The sequence below is a fragment of the Sebastes fasciatus genome, chromosome 8 (genome assembly GCF_043250625.1).
Source record: "Sebastes fasciatus isolate fSebFas1 chromosome 8, fSebFas1.pri, whole genome shotgun sequence".
NCBI lineage: Eukaryota > Metazoa > Chordata > Actinopteri > Perciformes > Sebastidae > Sebastes > Sebastes fasciatus.
The window spans coordinates 14887953-14911210 of record NC_133802.1 but is presented as its reverse complement, the minus strand read 5'-3'; the positions used below and the strand labels follow the sequence as shown (position 1 = coordinate 14911210).

General features: G+C 42.4%; 1 protein-coding gene across 2 annotated transcripts in view; it reads right to left on the bottom strand.

Moving 5' to 3' along the window:
• Positions 1–23258, bottom strand: part of scube3 (signal peptide, CUB domain, EGF-like 3) — an 88785-nt gene that overhangs the window by 48165 nt on the left and 17362 nt on the right. For both annotated transcript variants that reach the window (XM_074643706.1, XM_074643707.1), the window contains exons 2-4: positions 18381–18503; positions 13741–13866; positions 3474–3608 (exon numbers count right to left, since the gene is read on the bottom strand). In XM_074643706.1, coding sequence (XP_074499807.1) covers positions 3474–3608; positions 13741–13866; positions 18381–18503 — 384 coding nt within the window. The remainder of the gene's footprint in view (positions 1–3473; positions 3609–13740; positions 13867–18380; positions 18504–23258) is intronic.

Genomic DNA, 23258 nt, shown 5'->3' with positions numbered 1-23258 from the left:
AATTTCGCCAATGATTTTTTTTCAAACCCCTGAGCCACTTCATTTTTTTTCAGTAAGCGAGGAAAGTGATATTTGCAGCAATTCTGCAGGGTTATTGTCCAATAATTCGGCGAGTCACTTCCTCACTACTTCCATTTTCCCTCAGACACACACTGTTGTAATAAGAGCAGTAATAATAAGCAGATGAGTAGTTGTTCTGTCTGTTAGTCTTTCGAAAATAATGAAACAATGACAGAGCGGCTGAGTGAAGGAAGTTTGTAGATTTATGGCAGCTTTAATCTCTTGATCCAAATGGGTCTCATCTGGAAGCAATAAAGACACATTTAATATGAAAATGGAAGATTAACAGGAACTGAGGACATTTATCAAGAGAGAAAGAGGAGAGAGGAAGTGAAAGAGAGACAGGAGGGAGCTCGGCGAGACTGGACCGGTGCTCACGGTCTGCTCCTGACAGATATAGTAGTAGTGCTTTGAAACACATGATCCAGCTTTTTCACTCCACTCAAATAACACTGCGTTTATGAAATGTAAACATTGACAGTTCACTAGGCCAGACTGATCTCATAAACCAGACTTCCAGGATCCTCGGTTCACCGTCCAGGAGACTTTAGGAACATCGCGGTCTAATGACTCCCAGCACGATCAGTTATCTTGCAACAGAGGAGGGCAGAGATGAAGAGACACTCGGAGCCCGCTGTACATGCTGTCAGGGCTTTCTGAACGACATGCGCCGCTAAACCCCAGGAAGCAAAAGATCTACAACACAGTCCCGGCCCGAAACCGTGGAGCTGAGGAATCTGCAGACAGCTGGATAATTACTCCTTCAATAAAATGTGTTTTGTGATAGTGATAACAGCTGTTCATTTTCTCTGATGTTGCTTTACTGATCTATGGAGAGATCTACCGAACAAAGAACAGAGGCAGAGCATGCTGTGCAACATGTATAGTGTGACAAACAACAAGCAGAGCAACAGCACTAACACAGAACAGCACAGGGAACTAAATCAAGGATATCTATAATTTGGAGTAAAAAATCCCAATGAATTAAATCTCCAGGAGCAACATGTGTCTGCTTTTAAAGTCAAATCAAAATTCATATTTGCTAAGAAAGCAGTGGTATCTGTTTGGGCTTATTTGGTCAAAATTGTATAAACCAAAAAGAAATAAAAAGTTTAGTTAATGTTCTTCATTGATAGCGCCCCGTAGATAAGTGTTTTCCAGGTGTAGTGAATTTTTGGTGAAATAACATGGACAAAAACGTCTAGTGAGGATACAGTGCTAACATTGGCAAGCTAGGCCCAATACAGTAGTCTATACTTTCCAAATGGCAGCTGGTTAGCCTAGCTTGCTTATTTAGTCTTACTATAAAGTGAAGAATCTCTGTTTGTATGTGGGTATGTCCCTCGCGTATCTCCAGAACCGTTCATCCGATCTACTTCACACTTGGCGGGTGTATTGCTGGAGTGCAGTGTCGAATGTGGTACATTTTGGTCAAATGGTGGCACTATAACAATGAACTTTACATTTTGGCCTGTAACTTTTGGACCGCAAGTCTTGAAACAAAATGATTTTTTCCCTGGATTTTGTTGGTCAAGACGAAGCTATCCATATAAGCAGCGCCCATTTGCGTCTAGATTGATTTTTAGCCATTTTGAATTTTGTCCAAATCTGATTTTTTTACTACTCCTCCTACAAATTTTTAGCAATCGTCACCAAATTTGGTACAGATCATGTCTGGACCAAGACGTACAGTTTTTCTATAGCGGGCCCTCAAAGTTAGCTATAACGCTGTGGGCAGGACTTATATTACAAAAAATCTCAAATATAATCAATATAAAAAAAATATCTGTTAAACACTTTGTGCTATTGCGACCACATTTGGTGGATATGTGTAGATATGATGTCTGAGTGACCATGACAAATTTGGTGGCGCTGCAGCAGCATCATGTAATTATAAATGAAGGAATCTCTGTCTATCCGTGTATGTATGACTGGCCTTCGCATATCTGGAGAACTGTTCATCCGATCAACTTCACACTTGTCGGGTACAAGCAGCCATACCGCGGTTCTCGACAACGCTGCAAGCAGCACTACTTGGGGCCAAGTAATCGGCTCGCTCCGAACGGGCACTGCACTAGTGTTATAAAAAGGGACAGACGGCCTAAATCACTAACAGTTAGCTAACAGATAGCTAACGCTATGTGGGGAAATAATGTCTTGTATCATAATTTCTAGGATTTTGACATGCTCCAGACAGTAGCTCACCACGGAAATTGACAGTGCGTCTCATAGTAACGCCAGCTCTCAGCTGTCAGTCAACTGTTGCAATGGGAAACGCCCACCCAGAGGCCAGACTGTTGGACACTGTTTTCACAATTATGTCCAGAAATGCTTTTATCCTCCTTTGAAAAATGGAAAAAGTATGCTGTAGTATTATTATTGTATAAAAGAATTGTAGGTTGGCCTTTAGTGTTGATGATAATAAGATGATTCATCAGGAAAATAACGCAAGTGAAGCATCAAAAATGTCTTTGGCACTACGAATGGAAAGACTGAACAATTTACAAATGAAACAGACTAAAACCAGCACGCTCTGTGACTCAACAGGTTTTGTGAAAAATGCTACCTTCCCACAATTTAGTGATACATTGAGCAACTGTACAGCAGTTTCTTCATTTAAGGACTACAACTTTCAGAAAAACAATCTGGCATAGCTGACGAACTGATCTTTTTTCATGACATATTGTTCTGTGCGATTATAATAAACAAGAGTGGATTGGTTACAAACTACAACCACTGTGCTGTTGTTTCACAGACTTGTAAAATTCTACATTGTCTGCCACAAGACAATATGCATAATAGAGGTATTTTCCTGAGAGCTTACTTTGCTTTGAATACAGCTATGACGTTATAAATGTCTGCAGTGCTCCTGTGAGCAGCTTGGCTCTGTACCGTCTCCTGTCACGTCTCCATCCCACAGGAATGCTCCATAAACAAGAGGTGTGTCTGCCCCAGGCTACACCTTTAATTGTTTTCTCTGCTCTCTGTCCCCCGAAGGCCACTCTCATACCACCGTTACCTTAAAATGCTGCCAAGCACTAGATTGGTTCAATTTGAAAGGGTGGGAGGAAAACAAAACTAGATTTATCCCCCCGTTCTCCTTTTTTTCCCCTTTCCCTTTCCCCTCAGACTGGAGACACCTACCTTTGCTCACCTTTCATTTAGGCCTGTTAGGGCCGATCCCATTCTCAGTTTAAATCTGCACAGCTCATCACATGATCAAAGAATTTCTGGATCTAGAGTAATCATTTGCATGTTACAAGATTTGACTGCATCATCATCCAAACTTTGAAATAAAAATAATGAGCTTTCACCACATATAGTAGCCTTGAGTCAAACGCGCCATTACTGAACAACATAGTGTTCTGCTATTTTCCATAAATCGTCAATGTGTGTGTTTGTGTGTGATTAACCTTTAGGTCTTTGGATGCAGGTATGCTGGTTGTCACTCAGGAGGAATCCTTCTCTGCAACGGCACTCGTAGCTGCCCATCATGTTGACACAAATCTGCTGGCATCCTCCGTTACCGTCTGAGCACTCGTCCACATCTGCCGGGAGACAGACACACAAAACACAATTAATAAGATCACTTCGAGACAGAACAAATGCTACACAGACACCGTTTGTCTGAAGGTTGTCTGGGATCAAATCGTGACCCGCCTAATGAACAAGTAGCTGTAAATCATAATCAAACAGAAATGGTAGGAACACACACGGAAGTATAATTACTACTTATTAGTGAATGTTTATGTGTAAAGATTAAAGTGAAAGAGCTTCTGAACCAACAGTACTTCTGAAAGAGTGTTAAATGTTTTAAGGCAGTGTTTTTTATTTATGTATGGATTTTTTATGTGATGTGATCAGTGGTGGAGGAAGCAATCAGATCCTTTTACGTAACAGTAGAAATACAAAAATACAAGTAAAAGTACCCATAATTCAGAAAAATGGTCCTTGAGTGAGTATTATACTATTATATCTTATTTAATTTTATTTTTTGTTTTGTTTTTAATTGTCAAGTATTTAATACTCTTATCAACATGGTATTGGGCAAATATGCTTGATTTATGCAAATGTATCTATATATTTATTATTGGAAATCAATTAACGACAGCTGTCAGTGTGTCAGTGTGCTGACTTGACTATGACTTGCCCCAAACTGCATGTGATTATCATAAAGTGGGCATGTCTGTAAAGAGGAGACTCGTGGGTACCCATAGAACCCATTTCCATTCACATATCTTGAGGTCAGAGGTCAAGGGATCTCTTTGAAAATGGTGGTGCCAGTTATTCCTCACCAAATTTAGCGCAAAATTTGGAGCATTATTTAGCCTCCTTCGCGACAAGCTAGTATGACACGGTTGGTACCAATGGATTCTTTTGGTTTTCTTGTTTCATATGATACCAATATCTTCACTCTAGTTTTAAAACTGAGCAGAATTTTACAAGAGCAAGTATTTAATCTATAAAAGAATATCAAATTGTATGTTATAAGTTAATTATATGTTTTGTATTTACAATCTTAACCTTTAAAATAATTAGTAACCAAATCTCTCAAATAAAAGTAATGGAGTAAAAAGTACAATGTTTTTGTCTGAGTAGTAGAAGTATATGCGTAGTATAATGGAATGGAAATACTCAAGTACCTCACAAGTACCTCAAATTTGTACTTAAGTACAGTGCTTGAGTAAATGTACTAAGTTACATTTTACTGCTCAATATGATGATATAATTCATAAAACCCAGCTGAGTTTGAAATAGAAAAATAAATGCTCTGTTACTATTTGACTGAAAACATTTAGGTTCAAAAAGTGCTTCTTCTTTCCTCCTGGTATAAATTAAAGAGTTTTTAATTTTTATTTTACTTATAAAATTATTTAGAAACGTATCACTTCCATAATGGTGCTTTGAGAGCAAATGTCATACAAAAGGAAAACACAAGGCACAAAAAAGTGTTTGCATATTATGAAAAGCAAGAGGAGCTGCTTGTCTTAAGCTGTTTGAGGAGGCCGTGTCTGTCTTAATGGTTATCTGACATGGCAGCACACAGAGTTGCACTGAAAACCTCCAACTGTGCAGCACTAAGCCATAAAAATGCGCATGCAGCACAATCTCCGAGCAAGTGGGAAACCTGATCCACCTGGGCCAGAGTACCTGCTGATGACGAGCGTCTGTCAGCCCCATGACGGGAGGAATGCAGGGAGAGAAAAAGTAGAGATGGAAAGAGGAGAGAGTATGAGACATGAGGACAGGAGGGGTGGGGGTGGGGTAGCGGGAGGATAACAAGCAACCATGGGAATCCACCTCAAGTGCAAACAAAGGCATTTACAAAGGTGTCGCCTGAGGCCTCGTCCTGCCACAGGGCACGAAAGGGAAACTGGCCGCAACGAGAGTTGCTGACTTCATTTCCACCGATAATGAATTGTGCACTTCCAGCTGTTCTCTCCTAATGGCACAAACTATTTTGTATTTTCCCAACTCATTGTGTTACTCGACAAAAGAAACAAATGAACGGCGGTGGAACATCTATAAATCTTTTGATATATTTGTTTATTTTCAACATGAAAGATCTTGCACAATGTCACTTATTTGTCTGCAGAGCCGAGCGGCCCCAGCCTCCCCTGTGCGTGACTGCGCCGTGGCTCTGGAGGTGACTCTTCCCCCGGAGACCTGGGCTCTGTCCCTCTCTACCGACCACACTGGAACCTTATCCATCCCTCTGCTCGATGCATCAATAATCTGCTGTATACACAAGGCTTTTTTTTAATAAACCGTCATGCGAAACTAATTTACTGTCTATTTGTCCAGTCTGAGAAGGCCTCGAGATTAAGTTTCCTTTCTGGGGAATTCTCAGCCCGGCAGAGTTAGAAATTAAACTTCACTCTGTCCTCTTCTTTCTTCTTTTTCCACATAGAAATACCGGAGACGTGTGGATTCACCAAATGCATAAACACACACAGACTGTGACTCACAAAGTGGCACCTGGCAGGACAGAAACCTCTGGGGTTGATAAGTAGGTCAGTGGCAGGTAGCACTCGTGACCTTCGTCGAGTTTGCCAAGTCTGCTGTCCTGTTCTCACATTCCATCAGCAAAACTGTCTCGTTCCTCTAAAAACTGTGTGTCATGTCGGTTGAGGTCGTTGGGGAAAAGCATCAGCCAGGTGAAGCAGTGCACTCACAGAAAAAGTTAACATTTAGACTTTAAGTCAGAGTAAAGGGAGGACAGTTTAGAAAAAATAGTCGGGCAGGCTTTCATTCAACTGTGTGGCTGCCTTGGTGTCGACCGCATGGTCTCATCTCGCCATCATGAAAGTTGCAGCAACAGAGAGAGGACCTTTGAGCTGACGGAAGCTGCCAACAACCTACAGCTGCACCTTTACAGATAAACTGTTAGCAGGCACCAAAAAACTCCGTACAGGAATAAATCCTAACACACACATAAAGTCTTTTTCTCTCTCTTTCACACACAAACCCCAAAAATTCAAACACGCAAAGGCTACACAAATACAACAGTCCTCGGCGCATGCACACAAAATGCCCATGAGAAATGCAACCGGTCTCACAAGGCCCGGGGGAATTCTCTTTCCATCCCCTCAGCGCATCAATGAAGGTTTCATTTCCTGATTCCTTCATCCCTCCAAATGAGGCGTCGCCTGTCAGTAGATCTCTCCCGTTTAAATAGCTCCCATAATTGCCTGTGTTGTGTGCTGGGCAAGGCTGGCGTCCAAAGCAAATATTTCCAAGCGGAAAGGGGTTCTGGCACGGCCAGGAGAAGTGCTCGTGTTATTTGGACTTAAAACATTTCTTAAAAATTCTCTTGAGGGAACGGAAAAAAAGCCCCGTCTTAATCAAGTTAAAAGGGCTGCCTCACTTCTGAAAAATGAGTCTCGTCTCTGCTCTATCCCTGCTTCACTCGAAGGAGACGAAGGGAAGAGGAAGGTTCAAACGGAGCGAGATTAAGAGATTGGTTGTGTTTGCGGAGGCCATGTCCGCTGGTTTCTCAGATAGCCTTGACTGTATATATAACATTTGGCCTTGCGCAGAGCTTTAGAGCCATGTAAACACGGTGGTTGCCTTACAGAAACTCCTGAACCCTTATTTTGGAGAAACACTCAACTCTTTTGCTCTCCTTTTTTTTAAGATTCAGCGACTTTGGGGGCATTTAATGCTGACCCAGAGGTTTCTTTTCCAGGGGAAAGAGTGAAAAACTACTGCTGTCTGTCACCAAAGCTGTCCATGCATGCATCCATCCCACTGCTTGGCTTCTGTCTGGATCAGACAGATCTGTCTCTGTGGTCTAGACAGACCAGAGACAAGGAGGTGAGCGGATGGACACTGGCCTCTTTGGGCATTTCATTTAAAGGAGTCGAAGAGGCACACACTCTTTAATAAGGCAGCAAATCGGAGCCATGTGCGGCGACAGGCAGCAAACCAGCTGGTGGACTACGCGTTGTTCCGGTTGATGAGCGGGCACCAGCTCGGCTCGACTGAGCGTCACAGCGAGGAAGGAGTGGCACACAACATGCACAGCCAGCTCCAATTAAATCGAGATCCTTTCTTATTTTAAACAGGATTACAGGATTTCCTCTAATGACATGGTGCATTTCTTCACCCACTTGAACAATGACCAAGGCGCCAAGTTTGAACCCGGGCCCGAGAGGACAACTGAGTTCACAGACGTTACCAAACATTCAGCCGCGCTCTGCCACACGTCAGCCGAGGTCGTATACATATGATATGTTGCAGGAAGTCCTGATCGTTCATCTGCAGAACACACTCTCTCTTAAATCAAAGAAGCGTGGCTGACTATTTCAAACTGGATGCGTTAAGACTCGTACAGTATTTAGCTTTGAACAATTTATTAGTTCCAGCTCTTCCCGTCTGCCTGACCCACTGGGTCTAATACAGCTAACTGATCCACATCTGCTACGCAAACATGAGTCAAATCTCTGTTTACTGTAGCGTTTCATTCTTAAATCAGCAGGTAGGGATAATTTTTATGCTGTTACATAAACAAAACTAATTCAGCTTTGATTGAACTCAGACTTTTTGGGCCCGTCTCCCAGGTAACCATTTTGGTAAACAAGCACATGCTTCGATTCCACGTCCAATCTCTTGCTGAGTTCTTTCCTAAATGAGAAAAAAAAACCTATGAGCTAAGATCATGCTAAATGGTATTTCTCCGTTCTTCCAAAACAAGTCTGGAAGTATTTTAAAAACAAAACCCCAGGATAAGTGTTTGGGTGGACAGCCTTATGCCAAGGAGACGAGAGGCCCTGCGCTGAAGTCTGACGGCTCCCAGTCTGAAACGTCCCTAAGCCCAATCTCAGGCTTGAGTTTCCCCCAAAGCCCTGCCAGTGGGCTCAGCTGGAATTGTTCATTTCATGGTGGATGGGACTGAACAATCCTGAGAGAAGAGAGAGAGAGAGAGTGTGTTGATATACTCTTCAGGAGCCGGCTAATGCACCAATCTCAAATCCGTCCTTTAACTCATCACTCCGGCTCCTCTCCTCTGAACTGTGGAGAAACTCTCTTGTCCAAACTCGATCCTTGCGTGTCACAACAAAAGCAGAGTGACTGCTAACTGGGGAGACAGCGGGGTATTTGCATCTGCTGCGGGGGAAGTGAGTGCTAAGCCCCAGCAGTGTCTGTATCATCCTGAACTCAGCTGGGTATGGTGGAAGCTGTGTTAGCCAAATCATCACTTCCCTGACTCACATATTCAGGAGTTAAAGAAGGTGGTGGTTAAAACAGAATTCCTACTCATTTTCCATTTCAAAATTCCATACTTTTCCAGACTTCTCTGTAGATTTTTCAGACCATATTTGACTTTGTGACTCGGGGTGCAGAGGATGCTGTTACAAGACTACAGTGCTTCCGACCTCCCCCATAGTTGAGATGTCAAATGATTTTACACAAAGTTTGCATCCAGCTCTCTTTTCCCATTTGGAATTGTTAACCAGCCAGGCTTTGTATTTGGGATTGTCAAGCCAGCTGTCAGACAACTTGCATTTATCCATTGTGGCCATTCAGTCCACAGCCCTACGCAGAATGTTGGACGACGTTCCACTGTCAAACATCTTGCACTTGGGGCAATGCCGCTCTAAGTGAAAAACAATTATGTCGCCCCTGTATTAGCAACAGGGACAGACTGGGACGGAAATCCATCCCGGGACTTTGGGATGGACAGGCCTTTTATGCAAGCAGCCTTTTTTTTTAGCAGTAATTTTAACACTAATACGTTTTTTGCGGTATAAAGAGGATGACACTTCCTCAGTTTGTATCAGCACGTCCCACTGCACTGAAGCAAAACAAGACCGGCCAGGTGAACTGGAACGCTAGTCATAGTTCGTCACGTTCACGATGTAAATGACTGAGCCAATCAGATCTCAACGAAAAAGAGGATCAGTCCGAATTAGGAGGGGCCGCTCGTATCCTCCCTCAGTATTGAAATTATTAGATTGGTCCAGTCTGACAGGCAGCGTTCTGCTCTGTGCCGTCAGCCTGCAGTTTTTGGTTATTTTTTATTATTATATTATTATTGTTATTTTGCTCATAATGAACAGTTGGCCTACATTTTGCTGCCCTTGCCAAAGTGCCCCACTGGGCAATTGCCTAGTTCGCCTCTATGGACGCGGCGGCCCTTGCTGTGACGTACAGGCGTAGAGGCAGCTCTGCGTAGGAGTGTGCTTTCAGTCACGCACCATAGCCTACTTCTGGCCTTGCTTTTGACGACATCAAGCTCGCTCTGGCCCCCGCCATCTCACACGGTGGCAAACATTTTGGCTGCACTGGCTGCTCCAAACGTCATGAAAAACACTGCTGCTTGTATGATGAAGAATTTTATATTTTAGAAAAAAAGAATAGAGGCAATAGTCTAGAAACAAAAATATTTTTCCATACTCTCTTTTCTTCTTTCCATACTTATCCAGACCTGGAAATGACTAAAATCAAATTCCATACTTACTGCGTAGGAACCCTGTTAAAAGCACCTCTTCCAGGCTAGAATCAAACGCTTTCTGCACAAGTGAAGGGTGAGGATGTTATCATCGCCGCCGTGGAAGAGTAGAAGGAATGCATTCAAGAGCGCAGCAAGGGCTGCAGAGCAAATCAGCGTGACGCTCTTTGATGACTACTTTTTCCCCCATCAGGACCTGGTCAATAATACATCATTCTGAAACCCCCCCGTTTGATTAGTCAACCTTGCAACGTGATCCCAGAGGATTACAAGAGCAGGGACGCAGGCACGGCCAGGCGATGACTCAGGCACTTTGCGGTGGATGACAGATGAAGCTTTTCTATCAAAAAGATTCTGAGAGACAATAAACAATGTCGCTACACAATTACAGCCATTAGCCAAACACCAAACAGTGTTAACTGACATGACCTTTTTCTTAGTTGCTACTTCAAAAGCCCGTTTCAAAGCTGTAATGACATTGCTTTTGTGTTATAGATCATGTTACGTCTTTGGGGAAGGTTAAAGTAAAAGGGCATTCATTTCCCTATAGATTGCGCAGGGAATTGAGCACTGCTGAATCAATACAAACCAAATCAGGGTTGGTCGATGGAAATCAAAGGAACACGACCTGGTAAGCTGTGTGTGTGTGTGTGTGTGGAGCCCAAAACCCCCAAAATCAGTTATCTGGCAACAGGGGGGCAACATATACGACTAACAGAGCAGAGCATAATGACTAGGAGTAAACACGCAATGATAAAAGTGCATGGTGGCACTCTGTTGAACATCTGTAATGTCTGTTTCATTCAAGCTTGTGTTACTCCCAGTGACTCACACTCAGGCTGCATGCGATTGTGGCATTTCCACTTCTTGTGAGCATAAGAAATATCTTTATTTGAGTCTTTTTAGTTCCAGATAGGAGGGAGTATTTGCGCAGATGCTTGCGATATTAAGCTACTTGGGAGAGTTTAACGAACTAGCAATGATAAGAGGGTATTTGGGTTTCTGTAGGACCTCAACCAAAACACATAGGTCATAAATGTGGGGACGGTGGTGCTACAGTGGGGAACTAATAGCCTTCCTGCATCTGGTTTTCATTCTAAAGAGGATGTGTGTTTTGGGTTAAATTGACATTGATTCCTCTGTTTTTCCTAAGACTCTAAAAATCCTTTACAGCCTCGCGCCATGAAAGAGGTGTGGTGATTAAATCCCATCCCTCCCTTTACCTCTGTGAGATAATAGTCATGACAGTTATAAAAGATGTAATCAAGTTCTTCTATGCCTCACTTCCTCTCTTCAGTGGGAGCTTGGAGAGGGTACAATAGCCTCCCTGTGAGGTAAATTATACAGTGAGTGACATCTCACTCCGCGCAGACAGGAGCGCCGTGCTGTGATATTGCATTGCTTCCACCTTGCTGGCTCCCTGACATCTTTAGGGGCAGTCAGAGGAGAGACCTCGGCAACCAGAGCATCCCCGGTGAGGCGCGCTAGGCAGCGTTCCGCTTCACGCTCCGCCGCCTTCTGCCACCGCCCGATGTCATTATGCTGCCAACACATCCAATTACAAGGAACCGCGTGGCACGTGCTGCAGCGAGCAAACAAAGGAGACATCGACGGGGAACGAGCGTGCGTTGGCCTGACGCGTGTCCCTGAACTGACAGTCGCACACATACACAGCGGTGCCTACTGGCTAAAGAAAAGCCTTAGAGGGCTGAGAGCAGGAAGTTATGACACCACTGGGTTTATACGCCACTGTAACCAAAATAAAACAAAATCACCGGAGCTTTGTGGAGAAACAACACGGGGGTTAATCCAAAAGAGAAGCACCTTAAAGATCTCAGACTCTAAACTCAGTGTGAACTTTTGAGGATCAGGTGAATGTCTCCTCCTCTGCAGCCGCGGGCACATCTGGTCTATAAGGGCTGTGAGGGTCTGACCTCGTCTGGGAACCAGCTGCTTAGGCTCTCCACTCCAGGGCCAAGGGGACTAATCTTTTCTCAGGGGCCAAAAAGAAGCTTAAACCTGGAAGAGGAAGCCGGGGCCTTAAACATGAGACCTCTATGCTCGGCTATACCTCTTCCTCTGCTCTCTTGTGTTTGTGCTGAGGATTATTTCCTTAGCAGAGCAGAGCGGAGGCATTAGAATGAGTTAAATTCCGGAGAAAAGGGTCCTTTCAGGTCTCAGAGTTGGATTTGTACTTGACAGCTACATACACACCATTCTGTGGGTATTTCTGCACAGTTTGCTATGCTTAGATTAAAAAAACATTTACTCATTTAATAATGAATTGAATCGATACCTTCACAGGAATATGAGTGAACTTCTGAGTCAGATCTCAACCGAGAAGTCTCTGCCCTCTCGCATAAAAATAAAACATGGCAGAAGGGAGAAAAAAATGTCCCCGTGTTTGATCGTGTGTGTTTCACTTTGACATATCAAAGCGATCGATGGATGCAACTCCGTTTGATGCAACAGCAGCAGCCACACAACCATATATTACAATTACACACCTGCACGCAAGGCGGGAGCTGATCCGCGGCATGGCAAATGATCCACGCACGGCTGAACGCTGTTGCTAAATGGCTTGGAAAATAGCCCCGCTATACACTGTAGATACAAGCGCATGAGCGGGGAAGAGGCGGAGAGCGAGGGAAGAAGAGAAAGAGACAAATACAGTTTGAGAGAGAAATCTGAGAGAGCATCGACAAGTCAGAGCAGGTTTATTATCGATCTAAAGATGGGAGTTTTTTCCATTCCAACCTTAATCCCAGCATTGCATGCACTTCATCAAGTAAACTGATACGAGTGCGTTGCCTCGTGTGCCCGCATGTAAAAGCGCCTGCACAGTGAATCACTAAGTGCTGATAAGTTTTTCTGTCATCACTTCATGCTGAATGTGAAATCCGCTGCAGCAAGTCGCCGGTTGCTCCTCTACACAACAAGCTCACAGTCGCTACGAGGGTTAGTCGGCTTTCGATATCAAGTGAAATGCATCACGCTGAGGTTGTTACAGAGGGAGATGGTTTCTGAGGAGGTCTGACTTGGGGGTTTCAAAACAAAGCAAAGGAATGTAGGATGGGTGAATGGGGGGAGAAGACAGAAAGACAGAATGGGTAGGGCTGGGTGGATGATGTCTATGTTTAGCAGCTCCCAGCAGCAGGAAGATCACTGTTTTTTTCCTTCATTTCATAACCTTTTAAGCGTGATACGTTCTCTGCGAGGTTAATAAGAATGGCACACTGGTGAAATATTAAACCATGGGAAAGTACGGTCGGCTGACGGCTCGCTCGGAGCTCTCAGCTCGGGGTCAAGCTCTTCATAAATTCACCGCTTTTCGTCAGACTTATTAAAAAGCTCTCCTTTTTTCTTTTGTGAAAACACATTTGGAGACTACCTGCTATGTGAAATGAAGACAGAGCTCATATCTGATGCAGCGGTCTAATAAGAGCTCAATTCAGCACAGAAACATATATTACCATCCGTGATGTGACATTACACATGCAGAGAGGAGAATTTATGCAACCGCATGGGTTATGTCAGGCTCAGTTTGAAATATGACACATGCAGTTTAATGTATGTGTTCTCCTGACAAAAGGCCCTTATAGAACAGCGTTTTCCTGCATCATTAAGTCGGGTGCGGAAAATCTAAAGAAAAAAAATCTGTTCAGCACACACACAAACACACGCTGTGTTAAGTGCACGCACACTCCCACACATCACACACTCACCTAGACAATTGTGCCCATCATGTGCCAAGCGGAAGCCATCATAGCATGTGCACCTGTAATTTCCTGGGATGTTGATGCACTCGTGGACGCAGCCGCCGTTGTATTCAGTCGCACACTCGTCGACATCTGCAGAGAGGAGATACAAAAGGATGTGAGAGCAGGTCATTCAAAACTTAAAGCAATCAAAATTCAGTTAGGAGTTAGGAGAAGCAGCTTTAAAGGCACAGTTCGTAATTTTAGGAAATACGCTTATTCGCGTTTTTCTTGCCGAGAGTTAGATGAGAAGATCAATACGAGTCTCACATCTGTCCGTTAAATATGCAGCTGGAGCCAGTTAGATTAGCTTAGCGTAAAGACTGGAAACAGCTCAGACCAAAAATCACTAATTCCACTGAGCAGTCCCTCTAAAGCTTGCTAATTAACACGTTTCATCCTAAAAAAGGAAATTCATATGCTTTTTAATCTTCGCAAGAAAGCAAATAAGTTTCCCAAAATGTCAGAAAATATCCCTTTAAAATCTGAGTGCAATTATGCTGTTTGGTAAAATACAGAGAATTAAAATGATCTGTTTTGTTCCATCTCGACTTTCATAAGAGCTCTTATGAGATAAACAGGGGCGAGGAACAGCTGTGGTAATTAGTTGCATCACCTGTTACTGATGTACCTTGGGTATATGCCAGAGCTGCACTGATATTTTGTTTTTAAAGCCTAATACTGATTTTATGCCATATCTTAAAAATTTGGCCAGTTAAATGCCAAAACATTGCTTTTTTCCTGTGGAATTTTATTGTTTGCAGGATGTAAAAGCCTCTGAACACCATTTTGTGTAGTATGGGGGTACTAAAAGCTAGGGGTGGAAATCACCAGAGGCCCCACGATACGATATCATCAAGATTTTAAACATTTTGCGATATGCTGGCTATTGCGATGAGATATATGGCGATATATTACCTTTTTTCAACTGCAAATTAAGCAGTTTGTCAACATCTGTTTTATCTAATAAGATATTTTTCATTCTGTTCAGCTCAGACTTTCCAATATTTAATATGTAAAAGGACGATAGATCGATCTAACCCTAAAGATCATTGGTCCTTGTTGCTAAATCTGAAGAAATGTGACGCATAAACAAGAGCAGAGGCCGGAAGATAAAGAGAGACTGCAGATTGGCATGACAGCCTGAGAGGAGTTGTCTGTTATGGTTATGATGATGGTCGAGGGGCCCGCACCAAGGAGACCCAGACAAGGTGGATTGAGAACACAGCGCACTTCCACTCAGCACTTACTGGCCCATTTAGGGCCGATGATCCCGGTCGTTCGGCTCCTCTTTGAGGCTGTCTCGCTCTGGGCTTAATTGGACTTGACAGCAGAGGGATGGGACTGAAACAAAGAAACACTCTCCTGCTCCCTGCGTCTCCACTTCCCACACATCTCTGTCATTCCCCGATCACAGCACACAATCATCACTTTTCTACTCCTCTCTAAAACCTGAAACACCCACCACATATAAACAAAGTGATTTTTTCTCCAATTGCTTTGAATTTGTTTTTATCCGATGCTTGTCACGTCCTCCGAAGACTACTCAGAACTTTTGTCCTTTTACATCTACAGGAAGTCAATTTGCCTTTTAGAAAAGCGTATTAATGTAAATGAGAAAAGTCATGAATTTAACTCTGAGGCTGAAATGTAACGGATGTAATAAGAAGAAGAATAACAGTTTTTAGTTTCGTTTACTGACAAGATTCTAATATATAATCAAATAAAACATATCAGACTTTAGATAAAAAGCTAGAAAGATGAGGTCCTTGACTTATTTCCATTAATTTATGTGGTGTTTTCAGAGTCCACCAACCTCAATCAAAAGCCAACTATCAATATTTTTTTTTTGTTGCGGCAAATTAGAAAATAAAAATGGTAAATGGACTTGCATTTATATAGCGCTTTTCTAGTCTTCCGACCACTCAAAGTGCTTTACCATACATGTCAGCATTCACCCATTCACACACACATTCATACACTGATGGCAGAGGCTGCCATGCAAGGCGTCATCCTGCCCATCAGAATCTAATCTAAATACTCATTCACACACCAATGGCACAGCCTTCGGGAGACTTCGACATGTGACCGGAGGTGCCAGGGATCGAACCACCGACCTTCCAATTGTTGGACGACCTGCTCTACCTCTGAGCCACAGCCTCCACAACATGTAAAAAAATAACCAGTCTGTTCTCAGTCCAACATGAGAGGACGAAGAGGTAGAGCTGCCCCAACGGCTTGTCAATCCCGCTAAAGATACAAGGCCCGTGTACGTTTCGATTTATTTGAACACGTTTACTGGATTAAATCTAAAGTGACAGAAATGATAAAAACGACTCGTATTTTCATTTTGTCCTCCCTGCCACCAGGTGACCACTTCGCCGGGAGAAGAGTATATGGCAGCTCCGGGAGACGGACCTTCAGTTAGCAGCTGTAGCAACTCGAATTCAGTCAGCGCAAACCCCAGCGCCAGGGCTTTGAACTCCCCGCTGGATCAGCAAACTTTCTGTTGCTGCCGTTACACAGATTAAACCCAGTGCTGCCATTGCCGTTGAATTTGAGTTACTACAGCGGCTAACTTAAAGTCTGTCTCCCGGAGCTGCCGCATACTCTCCTCCCGGCGAAGTGGTCTCCTGGTGGCAGGGAGGACGAAATGAAAATACAAGTCGTTATCTCATTTCTGCCACTTTAGATTTAATCCAGTAAACATGTTAAAATAAATCGAAACGTTCACGGGCCTTGTATCTTTAGCGTGATTGACAAGACGTTGGGGCAGCTCTTCCTCTTCGTCCTCTCATGTTGGACTGAGAACAGACTGGTTGTTTTTTTACATATTGTGGAGGCTGTGGCTCAGAGGTAGAGCAGGTCGTCCCCCAATCGGAAGGTCGGCGGTTCCATCCCCGGCTCCTCCGGTCACATGTCGAGGGCTCCCAAAGGCTGTTCCATCGGTGTGTGAATGAGTATTTACATTAGATTCTGATGGGCAGGTTGGCACCTTGCATGGCAGCCTCTGCCATCAGTGTATGAATGCTAATATGTATCATAAAGCACTTTGAGTGGTCGGAAGACTAGAAATGCAAGTCCATTTTTATTTTCTAATTTGCCGCATCAAAAAAAAAATATTGATAGTTGGCTTTTTTGAGGTTAACTATTTTGATAATCGATTAATTGGTTTGAGTAATATTTTTAAAGTAAAAATTCTCTGATTCCAGCTTCTTAAATGTCAATATTTTCTGGTTTCTTTCCTCCTCTATAACAATAACATGAATATCTTTGAGTTGTGGACAAAGTAAGACATTTAACTTGGGCTTTGGGAAACACTGATCGACATTTTTCGCAATTTTCTGACTTTTTGTAGCCCAAACAACTCGATTCATCGAGAAAATATTCAACAGATTAATCGACAATGAAAATAATCGGTATTTGTATCTCCACAAACCTGCTTCAATGTCCATATGGGCACCTGGACATTGTTTTAACACAGAATTGAAAAATTGTGACCCTATACTTTAACAGCGTCAGACAAATCAGGAGTGTCCCCTGAAGATAAAATCTTGTGCTTCAACTCATACGGACTCATAAAATCTCAGCTGTTGCTACAGGTTATATTGAACCAAGCCCTTAGATCACTAAAACATAAAAATCAAACCTGAAGCATAGAGTATAAAGACAAGCAGGGTGGAAGTGGTAATGAGGACTAAGCCAACCAGCATGGAAACATGAGAATGCTTTCCTTTTTCATTATATTCAGGCTTTCTGCTGCTCTCTTTTAAAACAAATAGGTGTTATTCTGGTGCAGCACTTACAGTAGGAGCACGGCAGTCGGACAGCTCCTCAATTATTACCAACAGTTACTGAAAACCTTTGTGTTTTATTCTCTTTTTTATGAATGCTGCTTTGTACAGAACAAGTATATCGGCCTTGAGGAGCCATCAGCTAAACTTCAGTTCAATGGAAACCCAACCTTGCACATATTTTACAATAGATTCAATAAAGCAAACTTTTATGACCTACAGGAAGGAGGCCATGAAAAACACTCAGTCAAGTAAATGAAAGAATAATAATAGTAAGGGAAAAAAAATTACATTGTGAAATATGGTTTTGTAATAATACTAATAAAAGTTGCGGAATATAATGATCCGGAGGCTTGAAAAAGGCTAGAAAAACAGACTTGTGTCTGACAGTCTACAAGGCCTGCCTCTGGCTGTGGAAATATCCCTGACTGCTTGGCAGGGCCTCCGACTGCCGTTTCAGCCACTATCTTAATTCTCTCCTCCAACATGTGTAGGAAATTTACTGCTTCATTTCATCTTGTCACAAAGGAGCACTCTGCACCTGGCTTTCCCCTTCCTCCTCCGTCCGCCGCTCTCTCCCTCTTCAGGAGAGACTTAAAGCTAATGAGTTATGTTGAGTGAGACAGAAGGTCTTATCAAGCCTGTCGCTGGCCCAGGGGCTTACGTTCAGATAGATAAGGCAAATCAACGCAAGAAATGTTCCTTTTACTTCAATGCACTGTCAAAATCCTCGCTGCGCTCCCACAGGGGAGCAGAAGTTTGTGCCTCCAACCACAGCTGAAAATGAGTACATTAATGCGTTAAAACTTTTACCTTCACAATGTTTGCCATCCCCTTTATAGCCTGACTTGCAGATACATTTGTATGACTTCAGGGTGTTCTGGCAGATGGCATCGATGCTGCAGTTGTCAAGCGCCTCTGCACACTCGTCCACATCTAGAAAGGAGGAAAGGAGGGGGTGGTGAGTTGATGAAGCTGAAACGCTCTTGTTGTACCACAAAATACAGATTTTTTGGAATGTCAAATTCCATGTAATTGATTGTGCTTCATTTCATCGCTCAGAGTAAAAGACCAAATACATAGACAAATAAAAACAGTCAGAGTTAATACAAATCATGTTGCCATAATTGTGAGGTTCAATTGGTGCCATTTTCAAGAACATTTGTTCCAAAATCATGAACACAAGCACACCCACTTGATTTTGCTGCAGTGACCTTTAACTGAACAACTGGACAATTGTCTTTGAAAAAAGGGTCATGACATTTTGAAAAAAAGAAACACCTAAAAGGAGCCTGAATAACAAGTGGAAGAAAAAGAATGTTAAAATAATAGATGCTGACCATGAACCACAACATGAGCAGTTTGGATCGATCTGGAGACCAGGGTTAAATGCAAGGCAAAAATGCAATAATGATAATAATAGTAGTATTATTATGGGTATTGTTTAAAACGTTGCGATAACAATACCAATATCAGTTGCCTTAAAGGGATACCGATACCAATAGAGTACTTCATTCAATACCCATGTGATTGGAAGCTGTGTGTGTGTCCCACTGGCTAGTTTATCGCCGCTGCACTGCACAGCGCTCAAACAGCGGTTACTGCTGATAACGGCATCCCCCGACCCACGGCTGTGGGACCGTGTTGTTGAGGAAGCATAACGTCCGCCCTCCGGGAAGAATTGAAATATTGACCTACAGTAACAACGCTAGAAGAAAAGTCTGGAGATCACCAAAATCATTAGGATTGATTCCCTGGGCATCGTGGATATCTGTACCAAATTTCATGGCAATTCATCCAATAGTTGTCGAGATATTTAATAAAACCAAATATGTCAACCTCATGGTGATGGCAGAGGAAAGGTAAGCGGATCACCAAAGTCAAGAGGATTCATCCTCTGAGGACCGTGAATGTCTGTACAAAATAGCCAAAACTCCATTCAATAGCTGTTGAGATGTCTGGACCAAAGTGGTGGACCAAACGACAGATCAACATTGCGAAAAAACAACAACACACATTTGAGCTTTTAAAATGTAAGGTACAGTGTGCGGGATGTTCAAGCCCAGACTAATGAATCACATCTATGCTTGACTAGTTCTCATACCCCTGGATAACAGATATGGGCAGATATAAAAAAAACTGAGTATAAAAGGTAACTGTTGTCTAATTGCTGGATTGAGTTTGAATTATAAAAGAGAGAATGTGAAAAGATAAGAATGGAAATGGATTTTACCAGAAGCATGATCAGGTTTGCCTCATGGAGCCCCTAATCCCACCAAATCCCAGTTAACTAGCCCAGGTGTTTAGGATTACCCCCCTGCACACAGGGGAAGGGCAGCTTAACAAGGTTTACATAGCTTCCAATATCCACTCTTATCACAAGCCCTGTGCAGGAGCCGGCTGATCCCACTGGGAAATGACCTGCAACCTAAACCCCTAAACTCAACATATTGCCTATATCTACCTATTCCTGGAGGACGTGCATTCTGCTGTGGAAAGGACGACAGTGACGGCGCACAAATGCACGAAACTCTGGAAAATCTGTGTCACAATACTGAACCTAATATAACCATTACAAGGGTTTTGAATACCTTTAGGCAAACATGGTGGAAACATCACAATAGCATTTTTTTAATGCTGGTATTGCTACAAGAAGATCACACAGCTACCAGGTCAGATTCATACTTATCCTGCCATGATGGGAGTTTAACATTTCTCTATAACGTTTGCAGAGGTTTCAGTGAAACGTGGCGATTGTGTGAACCATAGATTGTATATGAAGAAGGACGACATAACAGCTACCCAAAAGTGAAGCTAAAACATTTCAATCGCCCCCTGGTGGCTCGCTGCAATATAAGTCATAAATCCCGTGGATGGAACATGCGACACACTAAAAAGTCAAAGTACACGTAAAATACATTTTTCCCAAAGATGGTTTCTGTCATTTTAGATAGTTCTTATCATGCTAATGTGGGTTCAAGTATTAATTTTTCTGATAAATTTGGTTTTAATTAATTATTTGATGCTATAAAAAGGGAGTGAGACGTCATGATTGACAGCTGTGATTGATAGCTGCTCTGAGTAAAGTAGTCACGATAACCATCATGAGTCTGTGTAATAAAACATGTGTCAATTTGATTCTAAATGTAGTTAAAGAGATATTATGGTTAGCTGTTGTGTCTTTCTAACCAAACAGCTACCGTGTTGCTAACGTAGCAGCTAGGTGGCTCACACTAACAAGCTGATTGGCTCGGGCGGGTGTGTGGACGGGACCTCGATACCGCGGTTCCAGCCCCCCCCGAATCACTACTGCACTGGCTCCAAATGACGTCAAAATCTCAAGGTGGCAGCTCCCGTATCTGGGATATTTTGGCTTCACTTCTGTACAGTGGGGGGAAGCGGAGACGCGTCGTCCATCTATATATACAGTCTGGTGTGAGCAAAGTCAGCATGCTAACATGCTCACAAAGTTAATCAAGACCCGAAATGAAACTGTATCTTCCAGGATTAATTCCAGAAGTAAGAACACCTCATTATATATCATACTGATATTTGTAATAAAACAAATAACTAAAAATACAGCCCTGGTACAGAGCATCACTCGACAGTATGTTGTGTGGTTCACTCCATAAAGATGCTCATTTAAAAAAAAAAAAAAAAAAAAAGGATTGGTTATTTATTCAATATTTCAGAATAAAAGTTAAGTGATCACCAAAGTGCTCACAATTTATGAGGGGGAATCTCTACCTGGATTTCATGGCAATGTATCCAAATAGTTGTCAGAACATTTCACTAAAAACTAAAAATGTCTTACTGGTGGCTCTAGAAGAAAAGTCAAGGGATTACCAAATTCAGTAGGAATCATCCTCTGGGGATCATCAATGTTCAATATACAAAATTTCCTCTTAATTCACCCACCAGTTAAATATTTAATTGTGGATCAAATTGGTTGACAGCCTGTCAGACCGACATTACCATCCTGAGAGCCATGCTAGCTTTTCTTAAGAGTATTAAATGTCTGAGTCAAAATGGAGATGTCAAAATGACATGTTAAACATCTGCTTTTTGTCATCCGATACAAAAGCTGAGCATCAACACTGAGCTGTCAAAATAAAGTGATACCAGCTGATGTGTTTTCGTACATTTCCATCATTGGTAATGATTTGTCAGGTTTTATGTGTTTGTATGGTGTTTAAATTTCTGTGAAAGGAATATAGCACATGGGACAGTTATGACTTCTCTCTTGCCAAGTTTCCACAAAGCCAGTTAGTGATGCAAGAGCTCCCCGAGGCCTGTATTGATTTATATGATGTGAGAACAATATAGATTCTCTTGAGGAGCAGCCTGGGTCTTTTCTCCTTACAGACTGTCTCTTCCAGGATAAGAGCAGGAGAGGCCGCGTGAGGAAGTGTTTTTCAATAGAGGAGGCATTAATCACAACAAAATATCTGTCTTATTGTCAGGTCTCCTGGTGCCAAGTCTCTGTTGTAATTAATATTCATTATGACAGAAACTCAAAGAATCCCTCTTTTCATCTTGTTATTAATGTTCCCATCTGGAGCATCAGTTCTCTTTATCTTTGCAGTCTGCAAGGTTGCCGACTCCCACTTACTTTGAGACACACACAAACACACACTCTCAGGCTCACACACACTTTTCAAAACACGCCTTAAGTCGGAAACTGCAAGTACGAGTCAAAGAGTGACAGCTTAACACATCAGCCAAAAGGTTAATGATGAAATTAAAACACAGATATACAAAGAGTGCAGAAAAACAGTCAATTATATATCTGTTTTCACCATAACTCAGTTTTTTTTTTCCAAATTTGCAGAACAGTCTGATGCTGTTATTATCTCTGCCAGGAGATAATGTATTCGGTCGTGTATGTGCGTGCATGAGTGTGTGCATCTATGTGTCTGTCCACGGCTAATCTTGCATACTGCCTCACCCATCAGCCTAATATTTTTGGTGCTCATTTATGACTGTATGCTGAATGACCTCTCGTGGTTGGTTGGTCAGTGATTCACACTTTTGAAAACATATTTCATGGACAACATACTTTATTTGTTGACTGTTTTATACCGTTATCAACAACTGCTTCAGTTTGGAATCTTGTTTCCACTATGGATTACAAATTGTTCCTCTCTTGATTTGCACGCCTAGGTAAACCAACTGACCCTTCGCTAAGCCCCACCCCCGCTGCTACTCCGTCATGCTGTCAGAGCTACCATGGAGCCCACACTGTCACTAACTGCATTCCCTGAAGAAATATGTGATTTCAGAAGAGAAGTACACAGAAGTGTCTACACTATGCATTTAAAGGATATATCAGAAAAACTGATTCAGCAGATAAAACAGGTTAAAAAGATAAAGATAGAAGCTAAAGCCTACAGATCACAGTGTAAAAGTGAACCACCATCACCTGGCGATCGAGACATAAGACAATGAAATTAAGGAACAACACTGTTCCTGTAAAGCCGGGTAGGTCTTTATTCACTGTTAATTTGCAATGTTCAGTAGCTTGCATGCATAGAATTGCTAACGCTAATATGCGAATGTAACTTGTTAGCTCCACAGTTTTTTTTTATTTAGAAACGTTATGTTTTAGAAACATATATAGAGTAAAATAGCCGATAAAGCAGGGTATGCTTTAGGGCGTGGCTACCTTGTGAGTGACAGGTTACTACCACG